Source organism: Anastrepha obliqua, chromosome 3, assembly GCF_027943255.1.
Source record: "Anastrepha obliqua isolate idAnaObli1 chromosome 3, idAnaObli1_1.0, whole genome shotgun sequence".
In the NCBI taxonomy this organism is placed as follows: domain Eukaryota; kingdom Metazoa; phylum Arthropoda; class Insecta; order Diptera; family Tephritidae; genus Anastrepha; species Anastrepha obliqua.
The window spans coordinates 72,673,979-72,696,558 of NC_072894.1; the positions used below are offsets into that span (position 1 = coordinate 72,673,979).

The 22,580-nt window shown below is 37.8% G+C and overlaps 1 protein-coding gene across 1 annotated transcript in view; it reads right to left on the reverse strand.

Moving 5' to 3' along the window:
• LOC129242063 (uncharacterized) overlaps positions 1-22,580 on the reverse strand; it is a 189,761-nt gene that overhangs the window by 143,798 nt on the left and 23,383 nt on the right. Inside the window, exons 4-6 of the mRNA XM_054878623.1 lie at positions 17,091-17,248; positions 12,111-12,862; positions 1,526-2,373 (exon numbers count right to left, since the gene is read on the reverse strand). Of these exons, the coding sequence (XP_054734598.1) occupies positions 1,526-2,373; positions 12,111-12,862; positions 17,091-17,248 (1,758 nt within the window). The remainder of the gene's footprint in view (positions 1-1,525; positions 2,374-12,110; positions 12,863-17,090; positions 17,249-22,580) is intronic.

The following is a 22,580-nucleotide window of genomic DNA, read 5'->3' on the forward strand; positions in this document are numbered from 1 at the left end:
CAGCATTAAAGCTCCCCACTGAACTGATTGTTCCACTATGATGTGAAGAGTTTTGGCTTGGGCAACACAGCTTCGGTGAGGGCAAAATCCAGCTTGCTCACCTTATTCATTTGTATGATGTAAATATAATTAATTTTATTTCATTCAGCTAAGCCCATAACAGTCATGGCTCGAAACCTACTTTGTAATTTTGGTTATAAGATTGTGGTTAAAAACCAAAACTAACAATTTCTTGTTTAAATTTTCAAAGACTTATTGATGACACTCGTATCTAAATATTTTCTTACCTCTGCCCTTATTATATCGGCCAACCTCTGCATAGTTAAAACGAAAACCAGGGATGAATATAAATCACATCTTTGCAAATACGGGCTTCAACCAATTTTAACAGACATTACAGCTCATAAAGTTTAGATATAACCGCTTTTAACCATCATGGCAGTGATACATAGAAACTAAAGCCATCGAAGCTCTCAAAATGGGTTCCACTAACTTCAACAACATCTCAGTACCATCTTGAGTAATAATAGGTGCTTTATAACTTAAAGTAAGAGTATCACTTTCATTTGCTCAATTGCCCCGTGGTGTAAATTTATTGCTCATCAATCACTATTTAATTGAGCAGACAGGCAGATGATAATTGTAGGAATAAACGTACAAAAGGGAAGGCGATCAAAATAGTGCAAGAAGAGAACTCCAATAGCGGCTTAACATTTATGCATATATAATCAGTATACATATACAAGATGACATAGTTTTATTGCACAATCAGAAACGGAATATGTGGCTGATTTATTGTGGACTCTTATACAAGTTGGCGAAAAATTAGTCACGCTATCCAAAGATTTATAATTTTATCAAACGGTGTCGTACGTCAAACCTATTTGACACTTGTGAATAAATAACAGACAATGGAGCGCGTTAAAGTCAAAATAATTATCTGCATCAAATAAAATCTTTTTTTTGTTGTAATAAACAACTTATTTGGAAACAAGATTGGATGATAAATTTTGCACCACCTTGTATATAATTGGCTCTCATGGCTTTTGTTTATGTATCTGGTCGAGTATCACCTTCGACCTCTTGTATCTATTATAGATAACTTACAGTTTTATCTCCCCTTCGAAGAGCAGATGATGAGAACTCTTTTTTTCTTGGCGATGTGCAACCGATTTTCGAATACAAAACATGTCCTGTTATTATTTATTTCTTACACAGAGTAGACATCGAGCCTGGGACCAATTGAATGGTAGACACGCACAAACTCATTTGCCTCTAGTGGTCGCGTTTAGTATTCAACACGTAAATAATCACATAAACTTATTTTCGTGGATAACTTCTGCTTAGTTGTTTTTTTTTTTTTTTGTTTTTAAGCAGTCCTTGTGCCTAAAGTAGCAGTTTACCGCTACTGTGTGAAGATAAAACTTGAAAGAAGTCTTACGGAAGTCTGTACTACCCTTCTAACTCACTTTTCTCATTTTCCGTCCAATGGTTTATTGGCCATCCAATCAATTGTTATACTCACACGCATATACAAGCACACAAATTGTCATCACCACAAGAAATACCAGGACACGTTCATCAATCGCTGTCAAAGCTTGCAACAGCAAGCCCAAGCCGGGGAATGTGACATGTCCTGGAGCAGCTTTGATTTCTTTCGCTTCACCGGGCAGTGCCGACGGCTCGACTTGTTGTTGCTCCAATGAAGCCTTCGTAGCCAGTAGATTTGAAGCGCGTTTATTATCCCAACCATCAACTAGCACTGGCATACTTGTTTCTGTCGCAGTAGTTGTTTTTGTTGCATTGTCCAGTTTACGTTCATCAACGACTGGATGTCTTATGGTTGTTGTTGCCACTGTCGTCGCCATCTTCCCATCTCCATTGCTACGTGCACTGTTTTCCGCTTTCTCAAAAATACGTGCCATATGTTGTTTGTACTTGTTGTTAATATTACTGTAGTTGTTGTTATAAATCGTTTCGTTATTTTCTCCAGCTTCTAGTGAATGCATACCACGCTTCGTTGTAGATTCCTCATCCGCTTCCAATTCCGCTTTCACTTTATTTAACGCAAGTGTTCTTGTCCGTCGTTGGTTACTGTTTGTGGCCGAACTTAAGCGTGCATCCTGGCCTTTCTCTTCTATCTCCGCATATTTATAACTGACCATTCGCTTACTGCGAAGTGGCTTATGCGAGGAACTTAACACATACCAAGGCATTCGCACAATGTTACCGTGATTTTCTGCACTTCGCGTAATTTTCTCAAGTATATTTTCCCTCATCAGCGCTTCGTTTGGACTTTCAAGGAATGGCGCTGCTGTTGTTGCTTGATTATGTGCCTCCAGCTTTGTTTTGTTGTTAATTAAGGATTTCAATCTATATTGGAGAAAATAAGAAGAAGACACCAACGGTTTATTACACATACATATAAGTTTATAAATGATTTACTGCATCATTTGTCATAGAGTAATAAATAAATTCAAGTTTGTGTGTTTAATAATACATCAACCATTTTCTTGGCAAAATTGATAATCTATAACTTTATTCCAAATAGAAATCTAACAACTAAAAATGCGATTTACATAGCTTAGGTTAAGTTACGATAAGTTACATAGGCGGCTCTTCAATAGGCAGCCAAAGCTGTATATTATGATGTCCACAACAGATTGAAGTTTTTCCACTCCCGCGTTCTTCAAGGTTCGGAACATTCGTACAAAAATAGCTAAATGAAGTATACCGCTTACTCGTCTCTACAGGCGCCGACAGTATTGTATTCCCGTGAGGAGCCGTCCTAGTATTTAGGTTTGAGAGCCGAAATAGGTTTCATGTATAGGATTTTCAAATAACAGGTGTTATCTATCGCTATCGAGAGATGATTAACGATTTTTTATGACCGGAATTGGGTGGTATTGATCTGGATAACGTTTATTTTCAACAAGATGGCGCTACGTGCCACACAAGCAACGAAACCATTGATCTTTTACCGGAAAAGTTTCCGGACCGTGTTATCTCTCGAAGAGGTGATCACAATTGGCCACCGAGGTCTTGTGATTTAACACCTTGTGACTTTTTTCTTTTGGGCCACGGGAAAGAGAAGGTCTACGCCAACAGCCCAGGGTCGATTCAAGACCACAAAGACGGAATTCGTGAGGCTATCGAGGACATAGGGCAACCACTTTGCAATTCGGTTATGAGAAATCTCATGAAAAGGATATTGTCCTGTAAGCGTGGTCGTAGTGGTTATTTGTCTGATGTTATTTTCCACTATTAACGGCATACCTTCCTCTTTATAATGAAATAAACATCCGATCATTTATATTAAAAAATAGCATTTTTCTTTGAATATCAAAATAACACCTCTTATTAGATAACCCTTTATAACAGGTGGCGCTAAAGTAATCCTCCTATCAGAAAATGCTATAAATTTTGCAATTGGCCCCTAATGTCAGTTCTGTTTTGATATTTGTATAGTACATGCATGCGAAATACACGTTAATAAACAAGTTACGCTACACTGCTCCAGAACGCGGAATATTGCTGACTATTTATTTGACCAATAATCGGTCGGTGACTTTGGCACAACGTGAATTTCGTCGCAGATTTCCTCGCCGTCCAACGCGACGTTTAGCCGCTCGCCTCGAAGAGACTGGCACAACACGAGATGCTGCCAGGCGTGGCAGACCCCGGAGTAGCCGTTCAGCAGAGAATATTGCTGCTGTAGCCGAGGATGTCATGGAAGCGCCGTCGACATCGACCAGACGACGTGCCACGCAAATGGGTATCAGTCGACGGTCTTTACATCGAATTTTGGTACAAGATTTGAAGATGTTTCCATACAAAGTCCAGACGGTGCATCAGCTGTTAGCTGCTGACCGCCAATCGCGTCTAACATACGCTCAAACCATCCTCAATCACCACCAAGAGGAAGATGATTTTTCATCAAAAATAATCATGAGTGATGAGGCCCATTTCCATCTTAGCGGGTAGGTAAATAAGCAAAATTTACGCTTCTGGGGCACTGAAAATCCGCGTGTAACCCACGAAGAGCCATTACACCCGTTCAAAGTCACTGTATGGTGTGCTGTTTTCGCTGGAGGAGTCATCGGAGCTTTTTTCTTCGAAGACATCGCGGGCCAAACGGTTACTGTGAATGGTGAGCGCTACAGAGCAATGATCAACTAGTTCTTTTTGCCGCAACTTGATGAATTGGGATTGGAAAACATGTGGTTCCAACAGGACGGTGCAAGGCACACACTGCACGTGCCACAACCGATATGCTGAAGGATGCATTTCCCGGGCGCCTAATCTCCCGTTTTGGCGATTTGCACTGGCCAGCATGATCGCCTAATTTGACCGCTCCAGACTTCTTTTTGTTGGGCTTTTTGAAGTCGCGGGTTTATGTCAACAAGCCTCAGACTCTTGCAGCTCTTAAAGACAATATCCGTCAAGAATGTGAGGACCTATCGCCGTAAATTTTGGCCAAAGTGATGGAAAATGCCATAAAAAGGGCTCAAATGGCAATCAACTGTGTTGGCGGCCATTTACATGACATCATATTCTCGACTTGATGTAAAAAAATTAAAAGACCAAATAAAAATAATCCACAAGAAGAATCAAAGTTTTTCATTTTTTTTTTTAAATTACAGCCAAAAAACATCGGAAGGTTACTTTTGCGCCACCTGTTATATATTCATTCATGCATAATAATTTATGTTCCTACGTACAAGTACAGCAGTAGCCATAAATTTGTTTTGCCGCATATTTGATGCTTTGATAACATTTGAAATCAAGGTATAAATTATGTGGATATTTATTTTCACAGGATTTTATTTATTTTAGTTTCATTTGATATAAAATATTTTATAGTGTTTCGTTTTATTTAGATACATTTTTTTAAATATGTTTGTCACATAAAAGTAGAAAATTTCACATGTACATATGCAGTATGCATGTATGCGGGTGTTTACGTACTTATTTGTATTTGCCCATAAATGTTTTAATAAATATATTTTACGTCATCATATAAAAATACATACAGTCTGTTACATAAGAGGGTGTCACTGTTACACTGTGATATAGAAGGCACCTCAGTCCTTCATGCTTTTTGTAAAAAGTCAGCTCTCTGTCAAATTTAGTCTGAAATTGAGCGGTTTTTCGAAGTGAATGCTGTTTACGCCTCTCGCTTTGAAGCAATTTTTTAATGTTTGCATGAAAAAGGACCCAAATTAACGCAAACTGTTGCTGCGAAATATATGGGAAAGTCGAAGCAGTTCGTTAGCAAGTGGATAAATCGCTATAAAAAAGGTCGGTAACGTAGATGATTTTCCTGATTGCGGAAGTGCAAGCAAAGTCTCAAAAAAAGACGAAAAAAAGATTCTCGCATTGTTCTCGAAAGATCCAACTTTGACTTTACGTGGAGCTGCTGTGAAATTGAAAACAAAAGGTGTTGATATATCTTACGGAACGATTCGCAGATTTCCGAGCATCAAACACGCCTGGACAACCGCCACCAGTAGGATGCTTCAACGGACTGTTAAACACTCCGTCAAGGTCCATGATTGGTGGCGCTTCTCAAACAAAGGTTTCGGAACTTTGTTCTTATTTACCAAGAATTTAAGTGCCGAAAAAATGAATAAAATATATCAGTAGGCTCTGTTACCATCTACTAAGCAATAGTATATCAAGAACAATGAAAGCTGGATCCTTCAAGAGCACAACGAGCCGAAACATCGAAGTCGAGCGTGTAGCGAGTGGAAGGCGCAAAACGGAGTTGTCACTTTGGATTGGCCATCTCAGTCATCGGAAGCAAATTCCATAGAAAATGTGTAGGCTCTGATGAAAATTCAGCTTCGCAGACACAAGTCATGTAATTTAGATCAACTTTCTCGACAAATTCGGAAAATTTGGAGGTCTTTTCCGGTAGAGTATGCAGAAAAACTAGTGCAAAGTATGAGCCGACGGTGCCAGGTCATAATTGACAATGGAGGAGATTGGACTTGCTACTGCAAAGGTACATGCATATAAATTTCACCAAGCTCTGTATATAGCTGACACACAGCAGCTAACAACCACCAATCGCTGCGACCATATTTTCCTACCATGTATGTTAGTACGCCATTCCATACTTCTAAACTGGAATTATAGAAAATAAAGAAATAGTCCAGGCTCTATATAACAATAACAATACAAACGACATCTGGAGCAGTATTAAACGCCAGTCGCAAGTCATATGCTCAGAAACTCCTGGCCACACACGACATACAAAGAGTGGCTGTCGCCTGACACCTGGCGCTTAATTGAAGAGCGTAAGTCAATAAAAGAGCCATATCCGGCGTAAGGTGCAACTGATGCCAAAATATAATGCATTGGGTAAACTTATAAAGAAACAAGTTGAAAAAGATAAGATCAAATTCAAAATTACAAAAGAACTTAGCGAACGCTACGATAATATTATTGTTTCCATCGAGAATGAGAATGGTGTTATAGTTACGGAGAAGAACAAATAATTAAATGTATGGCAAAAATATGTATGGAAGAAAAATGCTTGAATGTCCTTTCAGATGAAAATGCTGAGCTTCCTATAATAAGTAGACGCAGGCCGATAAGCAGGCGCATCAGCTCTGACTGCTCGAATGACCGCTATAAAATTATTAGAACCAGGAAAAGCCCTTGAAACTTCAGCGTATGGCCGATATACTCATTTCACTGTTTCAACGAATTTGGGAAAAGGAAAACCTGCCAACAGTGTGGAATCAATAATTGTGAAAATCCTTAAAAAAGGTAACAAACAGAAATATTTCTACTGCCGTGGAATATCGGTCCTACCAGCTGTAACTAAAATTCTTAATCTCGTCAAACTTACTCGAGTAGTAGGTAGACACACTTGCTTCCCCTATTGTGAAAAATCAAGCCGCCTTTCGTTGTAATCAGTCGTGTATCGATCGTATCAGTACAACGCCCATCATCATCAAATAATCAGCCGAGCTCAACGCTACGCTACACATAATCTTTATGGATTATGTTAAAGCCTTTGATGCGCTATGGAAAAACGTGATATCGGCCGTACTTGAAGCCCATGGTATCCCACCAAAACTAACTAATATAATCATCGATGTTTATATGCGCGTGCATATTTTATTGGGCTTGATTTGGGCTGACTCTAATTTTGGGAATGAAACAAACTCTTGACAATTAGAGTTTGTAACATCAGACGAACGGATGGAAATTTAGTCTTAGCATATAAAAAGGTAGGTGTGGTTTGGTCCAATTTATGTTTTATCCATTTCGGATTTATGTTTTATCTATGTCGGATCTATGTATCGTACTAAGTTTGGGAAAGTTTTATTAAGCCTTTATTATACCCTTGTGCAAAAGTATATATATATAAGAATATATATTTGTTGGCAGGAAGTTTATTTAATCGGTCGAAAAATGATTAAACTAATGACTGCAAGAGGTATTCAAGCGTATAAATTTGAGTCTCAAATATATCATATATTTAACATTTTTGAAATTTTCTCCGTAAAGAGTCTGAATGGATAATATTAGGGTTTGCTAATTAACCTTTTTTACAAAATTGAAATTATATATTATAATATATTTGTTTGAAGTACTTTTTTACCGCATAAAAACATTTTGCAAAGTGTCAAAAAAGTATGTCTTTTTTATAATTTAGTTCTAAATTTTTTCGAGAGAAATGGCGTTCATATGGTAAAAAGTGAATTCCTTATATTTAATTTAATATGTTTTTCATTTCGAATGAATAGCCATTTACTGGTGCTTTTTGTCGTAGCTGAGCCGCTATTCAAAGCATGACCCATTATTATATCTACCAGATTATAATAAAAAAAATCATTCCAGCAATATTTCTGTTTTGAATTATCATTTTGAGTTTTTGATGTACTCGACGCTAGAGATATATAATTATCTCTACCACATTTATCTCTTCCGCTTTGTCAACATCGTCCACGTACTAGTAGACTGTAAGAAAGAAGCCGCAGGTCAAGTTTCTTCACACAGTGTACAAATAAATATACGTATGCATAAAGCCTTAACACTTACATACATATATCAAAATTTATAGGTAAATTAACTGAACCAGAAAAGCTCACATAAATAATCATGCAAACTGTGAACATCCAGCCTTTGGAGAATGCATAACAGAACACTTCGGTCCCTAGACCGTTCTTAGGCTCGTAGTCCAAAATAAATTTGGGATTCCTTATTTAGCGTCATACTGTAATTAATGGGAAATTTCTACGAAACTCCCAAAAGAGCTAATGAACGTTAGCAAGAGCATTCAACACCTTTATTTATTACTCGCACAGTTCTAAGAGCAATACATACACACATACATACAATACATATTTTCTTCTTCAATATTTTGTTCAATTTCTTCTTTTACGCAGCCGTAAGCCTAAGAATAAAAACAAAGGAAAACTAAAACAAAATCAAAGAAAATTTTATCAAATTAATGTCACGTAAACTAACTCCCACGTAGTTTAACTCTTGTCTTTCTTTATTGCTGTAAAAGGACTAGAAACAAAATATGCTGAACACGATGAAGGCATAAATAAATAATTCAACACGAAAATAAGTCAGTTACAGCAAATAAAGGGGAAAAATGCTGAAGGAAGAAGCCTGAAGCTGCAAACGTGCAAAAATATAAGGCATGTAAGTAAGTAGGTATATACATATATGTTTAGGTTCACAATAGTACATAGAATTGGGAATATTGAATAACAAGGAAAACTGCAACCAAATTCGTTGCTAGTCGGTGGTTTTTAGAGTTATAGCACTTCACTTCTGAAATAAAATAGGATTACTGACATTTTGGCTACGTTGGAATTTGAATTTCAAACCATTTAGCTAATGAGACTGTACTTTAGAAAACTCATACGTTGATCCAATTTTCACCGCTTTTGCAATTTGCCCTAATCACTCATATCGCTTATATCCAGTTCTAGCCATCAGCTGTAGCTTGTTTATCAGCATAGACCAAAATCTTTATTTACATTCATAAAAAGTTGTTCAAAAAAATTAAATCGCGTAGCCTACGCGGCCCAAGGGCAATCCCATTTTATAAGACCATTATGTTGACCACCTCAAATATGGTAGGTCAAAAGATGATTTTATGCACTCCAGCTACTGAGTATAACCATTTAGCACTTAAGTGATTAGAGTTGATTAACGATGAAGAGAGCAGAAGAACTCCGAAAAAATTACAGATACCGTTGGTAAAATCTTCAGATTTTAAGAAAAGGTTTAATCCTGACTCTGGCAGCATACCCCACCAAGTAAAGTATTTTCAAGGTTTACTATTAGTTGAAGAACAATTTATGTATAATTGCCGCTAAAAATTGTATAGTTTTGCTTATGCAAATAATCACTAAACCAGAACTAAGTCCCTTTACTGCGCAACTGGTTTAGCAGATATTCTATACGCCAGATATTCTGCACTATATGTGCAAGCACTTTTTAAATACACATCGCCATTTGTGTAGAATATATTTTAGCGGGAACTTTGACTATGCGCCGAACTATTAGTTGAATATCTTTATAATTTTCCACAGCATTTGCATACAATAACAATTCTTTTTGCTCAATTTCCCTTCTATACCCCATTTAAAATTTTTTCTATTCATTATAATTATTTTTTCACTCCCTCAAATATAAGCCTTTCGTGGATTTCACGCTTGCCAAGTAATTTTATTGACGCCCTAGCGGCATTCCACTTCTTATCGTTGAAATTTATGCGTGGCACATAAATGGCATATCACCCACCACTTGCCAATGGGTATTGTTTGTACAATAGCAGGAATACACAAATTGATTTCCACCATCACATTTCCCATCATTTTTTATTAAAAATGTTCGCAATTCAGTAGAGAAAAATCTTTGTTGTGCTGCCATGGCTATATATGTAAATTTATATAATTGGCACTTTGCTGGGTAATTGGCCGAGCTCTTCTGCTACTTGTGGTGTACGTCTTAATGTTTTCTACAAATGGAAGGGCTTACAATTTAATGGTGCTTTGGATTGCAGAAATACACTCGCCAGAGGAGCCATTATACAAAGAGGAGTGACCGCTGTTAGAAAAAACCTTTTTTGTGAATTAGTGTTTCGTAACTGGAGTTTCGAACCAGTGCACTTTCGAATGGTAATTACGTACGAACTCATTCGGCTGCGACGGCTGCAATGATGATTTGCGTGAAATTTCGGTGGTTTTCCTAGCGAATGGAGGCAACAATGAAACTTTTTGATTTCAGATTTGTAGGTACGCTGGTACCTATACATACGAATGTAAATTGGAAAAATATTCAATATGAATATTGAATATAGAGGATATTTTGTTTGTGTATATGTACGCATTTTTATAGGTTCCCGCATTATAACGGAATTCTTTAACGAGGAACAATGGAAGTAAATGTGAATGCTTTAGTACTCAAAATATGAATTTTCCTAGATGAAGTTATAAAACATATTAAACGATTTCCTCTTAATTTACTTTCCACCTGTAAGTATACAGCATGTTGCGTGTTTGTATGTGATTTAATATACTGAGCACATCACTGCATCTCTCTAAGGGCATATGAAATAGTAAATTGAAAGCGTACACTGCATACATCAAAACGCTCTGCCCAAATAAAAGCGGAGTTTCTGAGCCGCAACTGTGGTATACAGAATACAGAGGTGTGGCCAACACCCAGACCCTTAAACGGCTAGCATCGGTTTTGTTGTAATCAACTGATTTGGTGACGTAAGAGGGATTATGACAGCGGTTTGTTTACACAAAAAACGGAGATTATGTGGGTGATACAAGAAAAAATTAACGCATCCTTTGCCCATGTTACTTCATTGAAAGAGGGAGTGAATACATGTGAAATAACCGGACAGAATTCTTTTGCCGAATCCCTGATGACGTGGCAGCGAATGGCCAAGCTTTGGCCAATATTTGACTAGTATCCTTGAGCCACAAGACTCAATAAATTTAACAAAAGGTGTTTAGCCTCTTTAATAAAACAAGCTCTCCCGGAATCTCAAGCTAAATATAAAAAGTATTGAAATCATTTCACAAACTTTTATTTGCTATTGGAATTGCTTAGCTTAGGGGGGCGTTTCGGCAGTAGAGAAAGACTAATAATACTGCAGTAGGAGTTTAATAAAGAGGGAATAAAGGGATAACCAAGCAGCTATTAATTTCTACTCGGCTGATCGAGTAAACTTGAAGATTACTCATAAGGTCATATATAGATTGAACAAGCCTAGCAGGTACAACAACGTTACACTTATTTGACAAGGGAAACCAAAAAGTTGGGACGCATTGCTAGATATGGTTCGGTTGTGAAATTAATTGGTCCACAAACGACCAGCCACTATCGAGGCGCGGAGATACTAAAACTACTTATATAACCCCAAGACCTTCTGGCAGTCTAAAATGTTCCTTGGCGCCCAATATAACTGCAGAAGTAAACTTCCGTTGGCATTGGGCAAATGTGATTTGCGTCCCATTGTTGGTTGAGTCACGAGATTCATTCCCTTGGATGAGTGCTTGAAGAATTGGAGAAGAAGTGAAATGTGCCTAGGAAATGATGAGGTGGCATTATATTCCATCGGTCGGGCACCGCGACCGATTTTACATATGGATTGGATCATCTCTCCTCCATTTGTGGAACAACACAAATAGGAGGAGGAGGTCGGCCAAACACCCAAAACGGGTGTACGCGCCAATTATATATGGATCATCTGATTCTTAGGTCAACAAATTATTTTATTTCTTAACCAGTGTAACTTGCAGGGTAAGTTTAGATGGCTGCTCTTAAAAAGAGAAAAAATTGTGTAAGACATATCCCAATTTTCAGGGAAATATATGCATCACTTCCGGGAAGACTATGTATGCTTAAATTGTCCAGGTCTTCGAATAGGAGCACATTCCTCAAAATGTGGGATATTCGCACAGGCAGTGTGGATTCTATCTGAACCACAACCAGTGTCATTGCATCACAAAACTTTCTTGCGGATTTTCTCAATATATTCCAAAACAAACAATGCCACACAGTATTTGCTATAGGAAGAAAATATTATAAAAATTTTCATTCCATATATTACCTACCTGGAACGTTTGAAGCGGTGCAACTTTGTCCAATGACTATAATGATGTTTGCGTTTGAGACGCTTGAATGCCACTGGCGCTTGTAAATGTAATTCCGAAGTCTTTCGCCAGTCGGCAGCGCGTATCTCTCCCTTAAGTTGCTGCTGCCCATCGTAATGTGCGAACGTCAGCAGTGGAATGGTAAAAACTTGGGGATCAAGCCAATCTTGTGCCGCATAAGGCAGGTAAGTTGATGATTTTGTTGAAGTGGGCGATATTGTGGTAGTAAATGGGCGTAACGTTGGTACTGTAACGGTTTGTAATGTAGGCGTCGATGTACGAGTTTGTTTGAATGCTGCACTTGCTACAAATTGTTGTGCGCTAATTTTTACTGTCGTGCCTATGCCATCGACAACATCACCAGCAAAAATGTGTTCAACTAACGGCAGCGTTGATTCTCGACCCAGAATTACGCCAATTGGGGCTGATTGTTGGCTTAAGAGTTGCGCCTGTTGATAGCCCATTTCCGTTAATGGCCGAACTGAGGTTACGGCTATTACATTACCACCTCTTCGCACCCTATTAGTCACATTGTTGGTCGTGTCGTTCGTTGTAGCAAAAATTGTTACAACAGAGTTGCCACTTAACTTCAATGTAGTGAATACAATTTGCGCACTCGATAAAGCCACTATCAATGCCAGCAGCAAAGCCAAAATGTGTGTCGTATTACTCTGATTCATGCGCAGAAAATAACGCTGATAAAGCATTTCCACCTGTAACGAAAAGTGTACGAAGCAAGATGAGTTGAAAAGTTTTTGAAGAAAAAAAAAACAATGTGTTGTAGAATTAGCAGCATTTTTACTTGCCCCACTGCCTGAAGCCTCAAACTTTGTTAATGAAATAGCAAAGCGCGAAATGGCTGGAAAATATTTGCTCAACCAGTTACTTGAAAACTACTTAATTGGATAGGCAGTTTCTCACTACAGTTTATGCAAGATGGAAGCCAAGTATAGGTAATTGAATAAAGTCCAAGAGTGACAAGGGAAATTACATGCATGACTTGCGAATTTAACGTGCGGATCCAATGGCATGAGCTGCAAGTTTAGCGTAAGTTAACTGAAACTTGTATCAATAAAAATATTTTTTATATAAAATTGAACTCTAAACCTGGTGACGTGGTCACCGAACGGAGTCTTTTGAAAAAAAATGGCACAACATTTTCCGGAACTTGTAGTTTTAAATGTACTACATGGCGTATGAGTAACATAATTACCTAGTAAAAGGAGATTATATAGTTAAGGGGGGGGTAGGGTCACAAAATCGAAATTTTTTTTCTTCACTCATCTTATAGTAAATCATTTCAAGAATGTTGTGTCAAAATTTTAAGTGGATCGGAGCAGAACTCTCAAAGTTATAGCCTTTGTAGGCACTCTACCTCGAATGCGGAGCGTCGATAATTTCTCAGAGTCATTTTTTCAAACGCGTTTTTCCCGAAACGACTTCTTAAAAGTCGGTGCCAATCACAACTCCGAAACTATTCAACCGATTCTTTTCAAATTTGGCACACGTTTTCTAAATCAAAAATACCTCCCCCCTACACTGTTTTTTTTTATTTTTTGTTTTTTAAGGTTGTTTTTCACTTACAAATATGGCGAAATTTTTCGCCAAAAATGCTCGTTTTACGTTTTTTTGCCACCAAAACTACAAAAATGAAAAAAAAAAAAAAATTATTAATGTAGGGGGAAGCATTACGTCATACTTTAACTGAAAAATTCGACTTTTTTAGTTTCAGATGATTCTACGACGAATGCCGATTGGCACCGCAGAGCACCTCTCGAAAAACATATCTCCAAAAAAACTCTGTCATGGGCTTATTTGTCAATATTTTATTATTAATATTTTTTAAAAACTTATTGAAAAGATGTACAATAACATGCAACTGATTTTATTAAAGTATCTTAAGCCATATTACTGTAAAAAATTCACAAAAAAAGTGTTTTTTTTTTAGCGCTAAACCCTACCTCCCCCTTAAGGGAAAACAGTGAAGAGGTTGAAAATCATAAGAAGTTAAGAATATTTTGTGGTCTGCTTTAAAGAAAGTGATCCCTGCATTTCTAGGACCGCAACATTAGGGCGACATCTCGGCCAAATAGCCTATAATGGATGTGGGTGTCAATTATAATTTCAAAAAGTTGGGGAAATGGTGCGAATACTAAGTTTCAGTAAAAGGATCGTTGGTTTAGTGCCGTGAATACGTTTGTGACTGCAGTAAGTAGTTCGTTATAGCAGAGGTGTCATGTATTTACGGAAACTTGTCCTTAGAAAAAAATATAACCTATATGGCAAAGAGTTAATTGAATATGTTTAGCGCTTAGGCCGGCAGATTAATCCGACGTCCTCAAATGTTATTGGAAAAGCAGAAAAAAAGTTCTTTAAAATATATTGGCAGAAGTTTTCTTATTTATGTTATTATTGGCTAGAAATGCCTTCAAAAGCAATGTGAAATAAGCCAGCGCATTGTCTTGTTTCACTTTTTCTACAGTAAAACAAGAAAAGTGTAAAAAGAAGCCCATATTTAAGAAGATGCGATAAATAAATTTTCAAGCTGAACGCTGAACTCTATGAGAGATAGTACGCAATTGCTAGACTGAGGTCACTGCATATTTGGCTGAATCTGAAATTACTTCAGATAAGTTAGACTATCGCGGTGGACACTCTCCATGAGAATAACACTCCTCTTAAGCCTGGAGTTTTATTGCGATACCACTAGCTTGCATTCAAATTCCTTTCCTAATTCCCAATGTAGTGAAATTATTTCATCTCTTTCATGAACTGTGGAATACTACTCTCCCCCTCCTCCTCGCTCCTGCGCTCCTACAGTTATGAAAGAAGTCGTTAGAGAGAAACCCTAGACGTTCCCATCAGGCAGTAACCTGGGTTGATACCAACTACTGTACTAATGGAACGCAGGTCCAGTTCTATGCTTACTCTTTTTAGGTCAGACCTACACATTCAAGTACATCACAATGGGGTTCCGTGGTGAATACATTTAGTCCATTGAATCGTGCTGATACAGATCTTACTTGAAGGAAAAGGGATGCCCACATACTGAATAGAATTGACTGAGTTTAGCTTCTGTGCGATTTCTATTAGTATGGGAAGAAGTTTCCGTCCTTTCGTAGCCAAACTTACGAACTATTTAAACAATTAAATGAATTATGTGCCATCGGGAGCAGTGTAATCCATCTCACAATATGTTCCCGCAAAAGTTTTAAGAATATTCGAGGACCCAAAGTTAAATTCCTTAACAAAGGTTGAATCTGTGACAATTGTGACAGTTGGCACGTTTCGTGTTTTGTTTCAGTGTCAAACATCTTCAGTTTAGTCTATAATTTAACCATGAATCGTCTTACAAACGAACAACGCTTGTAAATCATTGAATTTTATTATAAAAATACGTGTTCTGTTAAGAAAGTTTAAGATCCACTTTTTTATCGAAATATTGTGTTCAGCGACGAAGCTCATTTTTGGATCAATGGGTACGTAAATAAGCAGAATTGTCGATTTTGGAGTGAAGATCAGCCAGAAGAATTGCAAGAGCTACCAATGTATCCAGAAAAGGTCACAGTTCGGTGTGGTTTATGGGCTGGAGGTATCATTGGGCCGTACTTCTTCAAAGATGCTGCGAATCGTAACGTAACTGTGAATGGTGAGCGCTACCGTGAAACGATATCCAACTTTTTTTGCCCAAAATGCAACAGCTTGATTTGCATGACATGTGGTTTCAGCAAGACCGTGCCACATGCCACACAGCACGTGTAACAATGGACTTGTTGAGAGGCGAGTTCGGTGAACATTTTATTGTATTTCATGTTCGGGACCTGTCAATTGGCCACCCAGATAGTGCAATATAACGCCTTAAGATTATTTTTTGTGAGACTATGTTGAAGCTGGCGGCCGCCGTAGCCGAATGGGTTGGTGCGCGACTACCATTCGGAATTCACAGAGAGAACGTTGGTTCGAATCTCGGTGAAAACACCAAAATTAAGACAAACATTTTTCTAATAGCGGTCGCCCCTTGGCAGGCAATGGCAAACCTCCGAGTGTATTTCTGCCATGAAAAAGCTCCTCATAAAAATATCTGCCGTTCGGAGTCGGCTTGAAACTGTAGGCCCCTCCATTTGTGGAACAACATCAAGACGCACACCACAAATAGGACAAACAGCCTTAACTCGCCTCAACGACACACTTAATATCATAGTCCTCATCCTCAATTGTAAAATGTATACACACATCTTTTCAGCTGATGCCAATATGCCATTTTCAATTCGAAAAAAAATGCAACAACATACCAGGTTTATTCAATTTTAAGGTGCGGGGCGTATGAGCAACTTGATCAAACCATCAGATTTCACAAAAACTCATAAACATCCACTTCTGTTGATTTTCATTCACTGATACAAAATCCTGCTAATTTTTGAAAACCAGAAAACTTGGGTGTTAAATAGTCTCTGAAGAGCAAGCGGTTGTATGTGCAAAGGTAAACATGGAATGGTGCAGGCCTACGTTTATTATCCTCTTGCGAAGCACGTGCCATCAGCACATCAACAAAATGTAGTGATATAGTCGGACTTACGTATATACATACTCAGGTATGTAATACAGGAAACTATACTGAAATGGATTTCGCAAAATATGTGCAATATGAGAAACAAAAACAGAAGCAGGAATCGAATATGGTAAAACTTTTGAAAACCACTTCATTTCCCAATTTGTCTGATCTCATTTACTCATCAGCAATTATTACTACTATATTGCGCCTTTGGCAATTTGCATGCACACTACCTACCAGCGCACTTGTGTACCTGGCGCTACTTATCCACCCTGGCGTATACTATACTTCATTCCCTTTGAATTTGCATCTTTTTCACTTACGGAAATAGTCTCAGTAGTGCATCGTATCTGATAGACCGTTCAGGCACAGCCTACACAAAAACATACCTGCAGATTTTTAAATTGATGTGTAGTACACAGGCGCAGGATAACACGATTCAAGCGAAACCAAAATGAAATTGTCGGACTGAGGCCACCAGTACCGCCAACCGGAGCATTAGCATTGCTGCCCGCCTCTGTGTTACGGCCATCCATTGAATCAGAGTCTTTAAAAGAAAAGAGAAAAAATTCAAAATTTACATTAAAATACAGAAAAATTCGTGAAGTGAACTTAAGAATTTGCACAAAGTAAGTATTTTTTTTTTTTGATATCATAATTACATATACCTTGGATCTTAGAGATTTTAGCCGGTCTCTAAGTGTGATATGAGAAGGCCCGTCATATGAAAGAATCACCTTACTCTGAGCAAAATTCTACCAAGAATTATTGATGATGATGATTAGATGCACGCACTTTTATAAAAAATTCATATCAAAATTTTAATTTGCGCTGCGCATAATGCCACGTAAACTAAAATGCGATATTATTGTATTTTATTTTTTCAATGCATTCTTTTAGGTGAAATCCTAGGAAAAACAGTTAATGCACAACAGTTTGAGTTTTGTGAGAAGCAAGATGCTTGCTTTTTATATATTTAAATATATATATACAAATTCCAGTTCGAAAAAACCTTACTAAAACACTTTTAGAAGATTTTCGAAGTTATTGTACCGAGTTAGCTTTGCTATTCGTGCGAGTTATAATATTTAGTCACGATGTTGCAGTGTGCGGGTGAACAATGTGCGTTCGCAGCGTTTATCAGAAACCCCAAGTGAAGACTTGAATATTTCATATGTGCGATGGTTTTGAGCCAACAAATTTGGTGCAAGCAGCTCATGCCCGCGAGCCAGCCGGACATCGAGCACGATGATAATATTGAACTCGTCGCTAAAAGTTTGCCCGATAATCCACGTGAGTCCGTGCGTAAGAGAGTGGCTAACGTAGGATTACTAAATAGTTTTTGGAATATTGACGAAGGATCTTCACCCCTTCATTAAAATCATTTCATACATATCTTTTGCGGTGATGCTGTCCATTTTCACTTAAACGGAAGTGTATATAAACACAATCCCCCACACAATTGGTCACCTAAAGGACAAAACCTACTATTACAACCTAAACAGTCACTTCATAATCCCAAAGTGACGGTTTGGGGTGCATTGTTAAGTTATGGAATAAGTGATAATTTTTAAAATTTTTGTGAAATCATCGAGGCCAGGAAACTTATGTGGATAGTGTCTCTTATCGGCGGATCGTAAACGATTATTTTCTGCCAATAATGGGAGAACATACCTCTTCAGTGAGCACACGCCACGCCGCACACGGTCAGAAAGATCATGGCGATTCTGAAAAACACAGGCCGCCCGATCTTACGCCTAGGACTGATTTATGTGGAGGCACCCCAAAAGTAAAATCTCTGCATCGAAGCACTAAAAGAACATATCGTTCGCGAAGTTAATGGCAATGAACGAAGGCAAGATTCCACTAGGTATCCGCTGTTATGGTCAGTATTTCGAGCAAATATTAATAATTAAAAAAATACAATCCGCACCTGTAATCTTTGTTTGTATTGAAATAAACTTTTATGATTAGAAATTATTTTTTAATTTAGCGTTTAATTCTTAACCCTGCCACCGAACACCCTATATATTACCTTTTTATATTCAAATTGCTGTAGTGATCTATATATAACTTAAAGCACTTATTTTTTTTATTTTGTGATGTTTGACCTTTTTAAAGTTTCTATTATAACCTGGTAATTTGTGAATGTGCGGCACAAATATTGCAAAACATTTTCGAAAAGGTGGAAAGAAAATTTTCAAACCAATTACTTAAACTAAGTAGAGTCGGAAGACGCAGCATTTAAATTTTCATTCATTTCTCATATTTTTTTGCATCACATTTTTCATAACGCAAGAAATCTCTAGGAATGCAAAGAAAGTGCAGAGTGAAAGATAATTCAGAAATTTGATTACGTAGACGCCTTCTCCAGCAGAGCAGAGAGTTGACAACAAGTGTATGTGCTCGTATAAGTATAATCCAGCTTAGGAGAACGTGGGAATTTTGTTAAAAAGCTATAAGTGGGGATGCACAATGCTAAACAAGAGTGTATATACAGTGGTTCAGAAATTATTTCCTGCAGTTTGAATTTATGGATTCTAATTTTTATAACGAGAAAAACTGTGAATACTAAAACACAAATGTATATGTACATATATTGGGCTGGGGAATGAGTTCGTTTTTATATTTTCTTTTATTTTGCAACAATTTGTTTGCTGTTTGGTAAAGGGTAAGTATTCATTCGATATAACTCTTTCTGGTCTACAAAATAGTTGCAATTGTATTTTTGAGTCATTTACTCTTTTATTAGTTTTTTGGCTTAGAAATGGAATATCCACGAGGCAAAAATTTACATTTTCGACACCTGCTCTTCTTTACTGTCCATCGAGGTGAAAAAGCTGTGGAAGCAGCCTGCGACATTTACCAAGTGTATGGAGAGGGTGTCATAGGCGAGTCTACAGTACGAAAATGGTATGCAAAGTTGGAAAATGGCAACTTGCACACGTCTCGCAGCGGACGGCCTTTTGAATTTGATGAAGAACGGTCCGGATCACTTTTGAAGGAGAAAAGTCGCTAAACCTGTCGTGAATTGGCGGAAAAAATGAACTGCGATCATAAAACTATTCTCTGTCATCTTTATTCAGTGGAACTTACCAAAAAACATGGAGCCTGGCTGCTCACGAGTTCAATGAAAAAATAAAAAGAAAATCGCCTTGAAATTGGGATCACGGGAGATGAGATATGGTGCCTATACATCAATATGAAGCGAAGAAATGCGTGTGTAGATCCAGGAAATACGCCAAAGCCGAAAGTCAAGCCAAGATTGCCGGAGCTCTAAATTGCCCAGCTACATCGCGCGAATAGGCATATTTGACTGAAAAGACCTGATAGACATAGGCAAAGTATACTCGTTCACAACAACACCAGGCCCCACGTTGCACAAATCGTCAAAGCCGCACTCTAAGAGCCCGAATGAGAGGTCCCTCAAATTCTCCGGACCTTACACCAACCGATTACCATCTCTTCCGTTCCCTGTGAAACCACTTGAAGCGCGTTACGTGCGATAACACAGAGGTCCTTAAAAACTGGCTCGGCAACTTACTTGTCGCCAGACCAGGCAATTTTTGGAGGAACGGCATCAACAAATTGATCGAGAGGTAGGAAGTGGTTGTAAACAGCAGCAGCCAACATATAATTGATTAACTTATTGATATATTTATTGTTTTTTATTTAAATAAAAGTCTTCGGTAAAACGCTACATATTTATTTTACGCTACGTATTTAATCAAATTCTTAACCATTCCGTCCCGCTCACAATCAGTCACACTTTGAAAAGATAATTTAGTGCAACTATATGTAAACACATCCGAGATACCCATTTCGCCTAAAAGGAGCTAAATTTTCTGCTGCTAGCGTTGGCCACAAATAGCAGTTTCGAACATTAGTTCTGATGCGAGTGAATACGGCAACTGTGAAATCGATAACTCTTCCTACATTTTGCAAAAATTTCGCATAAAATTGGGGCAATCAAATGACCAGAAATACTTGCTTTTACGCTAATTCAAGTACATGAAGTAGGTCTACACTCGTATAAGCAAATTGAAATTGTTAAAAATTGTAAAAAATACCGCGTCTGAGATTCTACTGCTATTGCCTGCAACGTCCGTAAAGCCTGTACACTTTCATTGGTGTGGAGTTCTAGCTTAAGGGTGAAATACAACCACAAAACAAAATCTTTGCTCACAACTCATTTCATGCACGCACTTCTTTACATTGTGGTGACAGCTAGTCGCCTCGTTAACGGTATTTCGCCTTCTAGTTTTTGTAACCAGCATCCACAATTAGTACTTTAAGCTGCAATTAGTGGTGCCGTAGCCATAATGTCATAGCCGCAACATTAAAGCATTTGTCGATTAGTCAAGCCGTAACAACATTCACAGCTGATATTGAGGTAGAATTAATTACAACATTCACATTTTGTCATAAGAACATGGATAATATTCCAATTAGTAACGGATTAGTCAATTAATTTTTCGTCGTCCATTTATAATATTCAAATTTTTATCGCAAATATCAAAACAAATGTGAAATATTTCTCAGCTGCTCACGGTTACGAGGAAAACCCAAAATTCAATAGATACATTCGGTTACGGTTATGGCTATGGCGTTGCGGTGTGGCACCTATAATCGTTAACAGTGATGTCCGTATGTTTGACCAGAACAGCTGATTGCTATGGTTGCTGTTATAGCTCAGGTATGCACCATTATTTCCAGCTTTAATCCTTTTTTGGTATGTTTTTGGTCGCCGAGTGATAGGTATAAAAACGTATATCAAATAGTCCATCGTACTGCGATTGAACAGCGAGAATTGGTGATTAAACATTTCCAGAGGAAAAACGCAGCGAACAATTTCGGGGATAGTTAATTAGGGCAAGTATCCTTGAATGCTTCGATTATGAAAATCAGATACAAAGTAAAAACCGAAATGCACCAAATGCTATACCCAATGAACGAGACGAACGTTTAATCGTGGACAGTGGAAATATCCACTGCGTCAAAATAGTGCTGCGATTGCTACGTGTACAGAACTTTAATGATCGATTGGCACGAAACAAGCAAAAAAACCAACTGACCCAAGTTGGCTTCGCCAAAGAGCTAGAAATTAATGATTTCAATTTCTGGGAGACGCTAATTTTTTCTGACGAGTCAAAATTCAATCTTCTCGACTCAGATGGAATGACTTACGTGTGGTCGAAAGCTTTATAAAAACCCATTCCTAGATTCATAAAAGTATAATAATATCAAACCTATTGTGAAATATAGTGATTACAGTGTAATGGTAAAGGAGTGTGTGTTAGCAGGTGACGTCGGAAATTTAGTTTTTGTTTAGAGTATTATGGACAGAAGAGTGCGACTCAATATACTAATGGCCTGCTCTAAAGTGCTAAGAAACTTGAAATACATCAAGCTTTCGGCTTTTACCAGGACAACGAATCGAAACATAAGTCGGCTATTCAGCACACCTAGCTCATATGAAACTGTCTTCATTTAACGCTCCTCATAAAAAATATCTGTCGTTCGGAGTCGGTGTAAATCTGTATGTCCCTCCATTTGTAAAAACAGACCAAGACGCACGCTATAAATAGGAGGAGGAGGAGCTCCACAAAACACCCAAAACGAGTTTAAGCGCCAGTTACGTATATATGTATCTTAGAAACGAAAATCCGCACACCCCACATAAGCAACAAAAATCAGCTAAAAAATGTAGTTTTGAAGGAGTGGATCAAAGACGGACAGCGGACAAAGCTAGTGGAATAATTGTAAGAAAGGCTTAAGGCTGTAATTCAGACAAAGCTCTGAGTATTTTTTATCTCACTAAGCAAAAAGTAAAACACATGAAATAATCTGTTACATGATATGATATATAGAAATGTTTC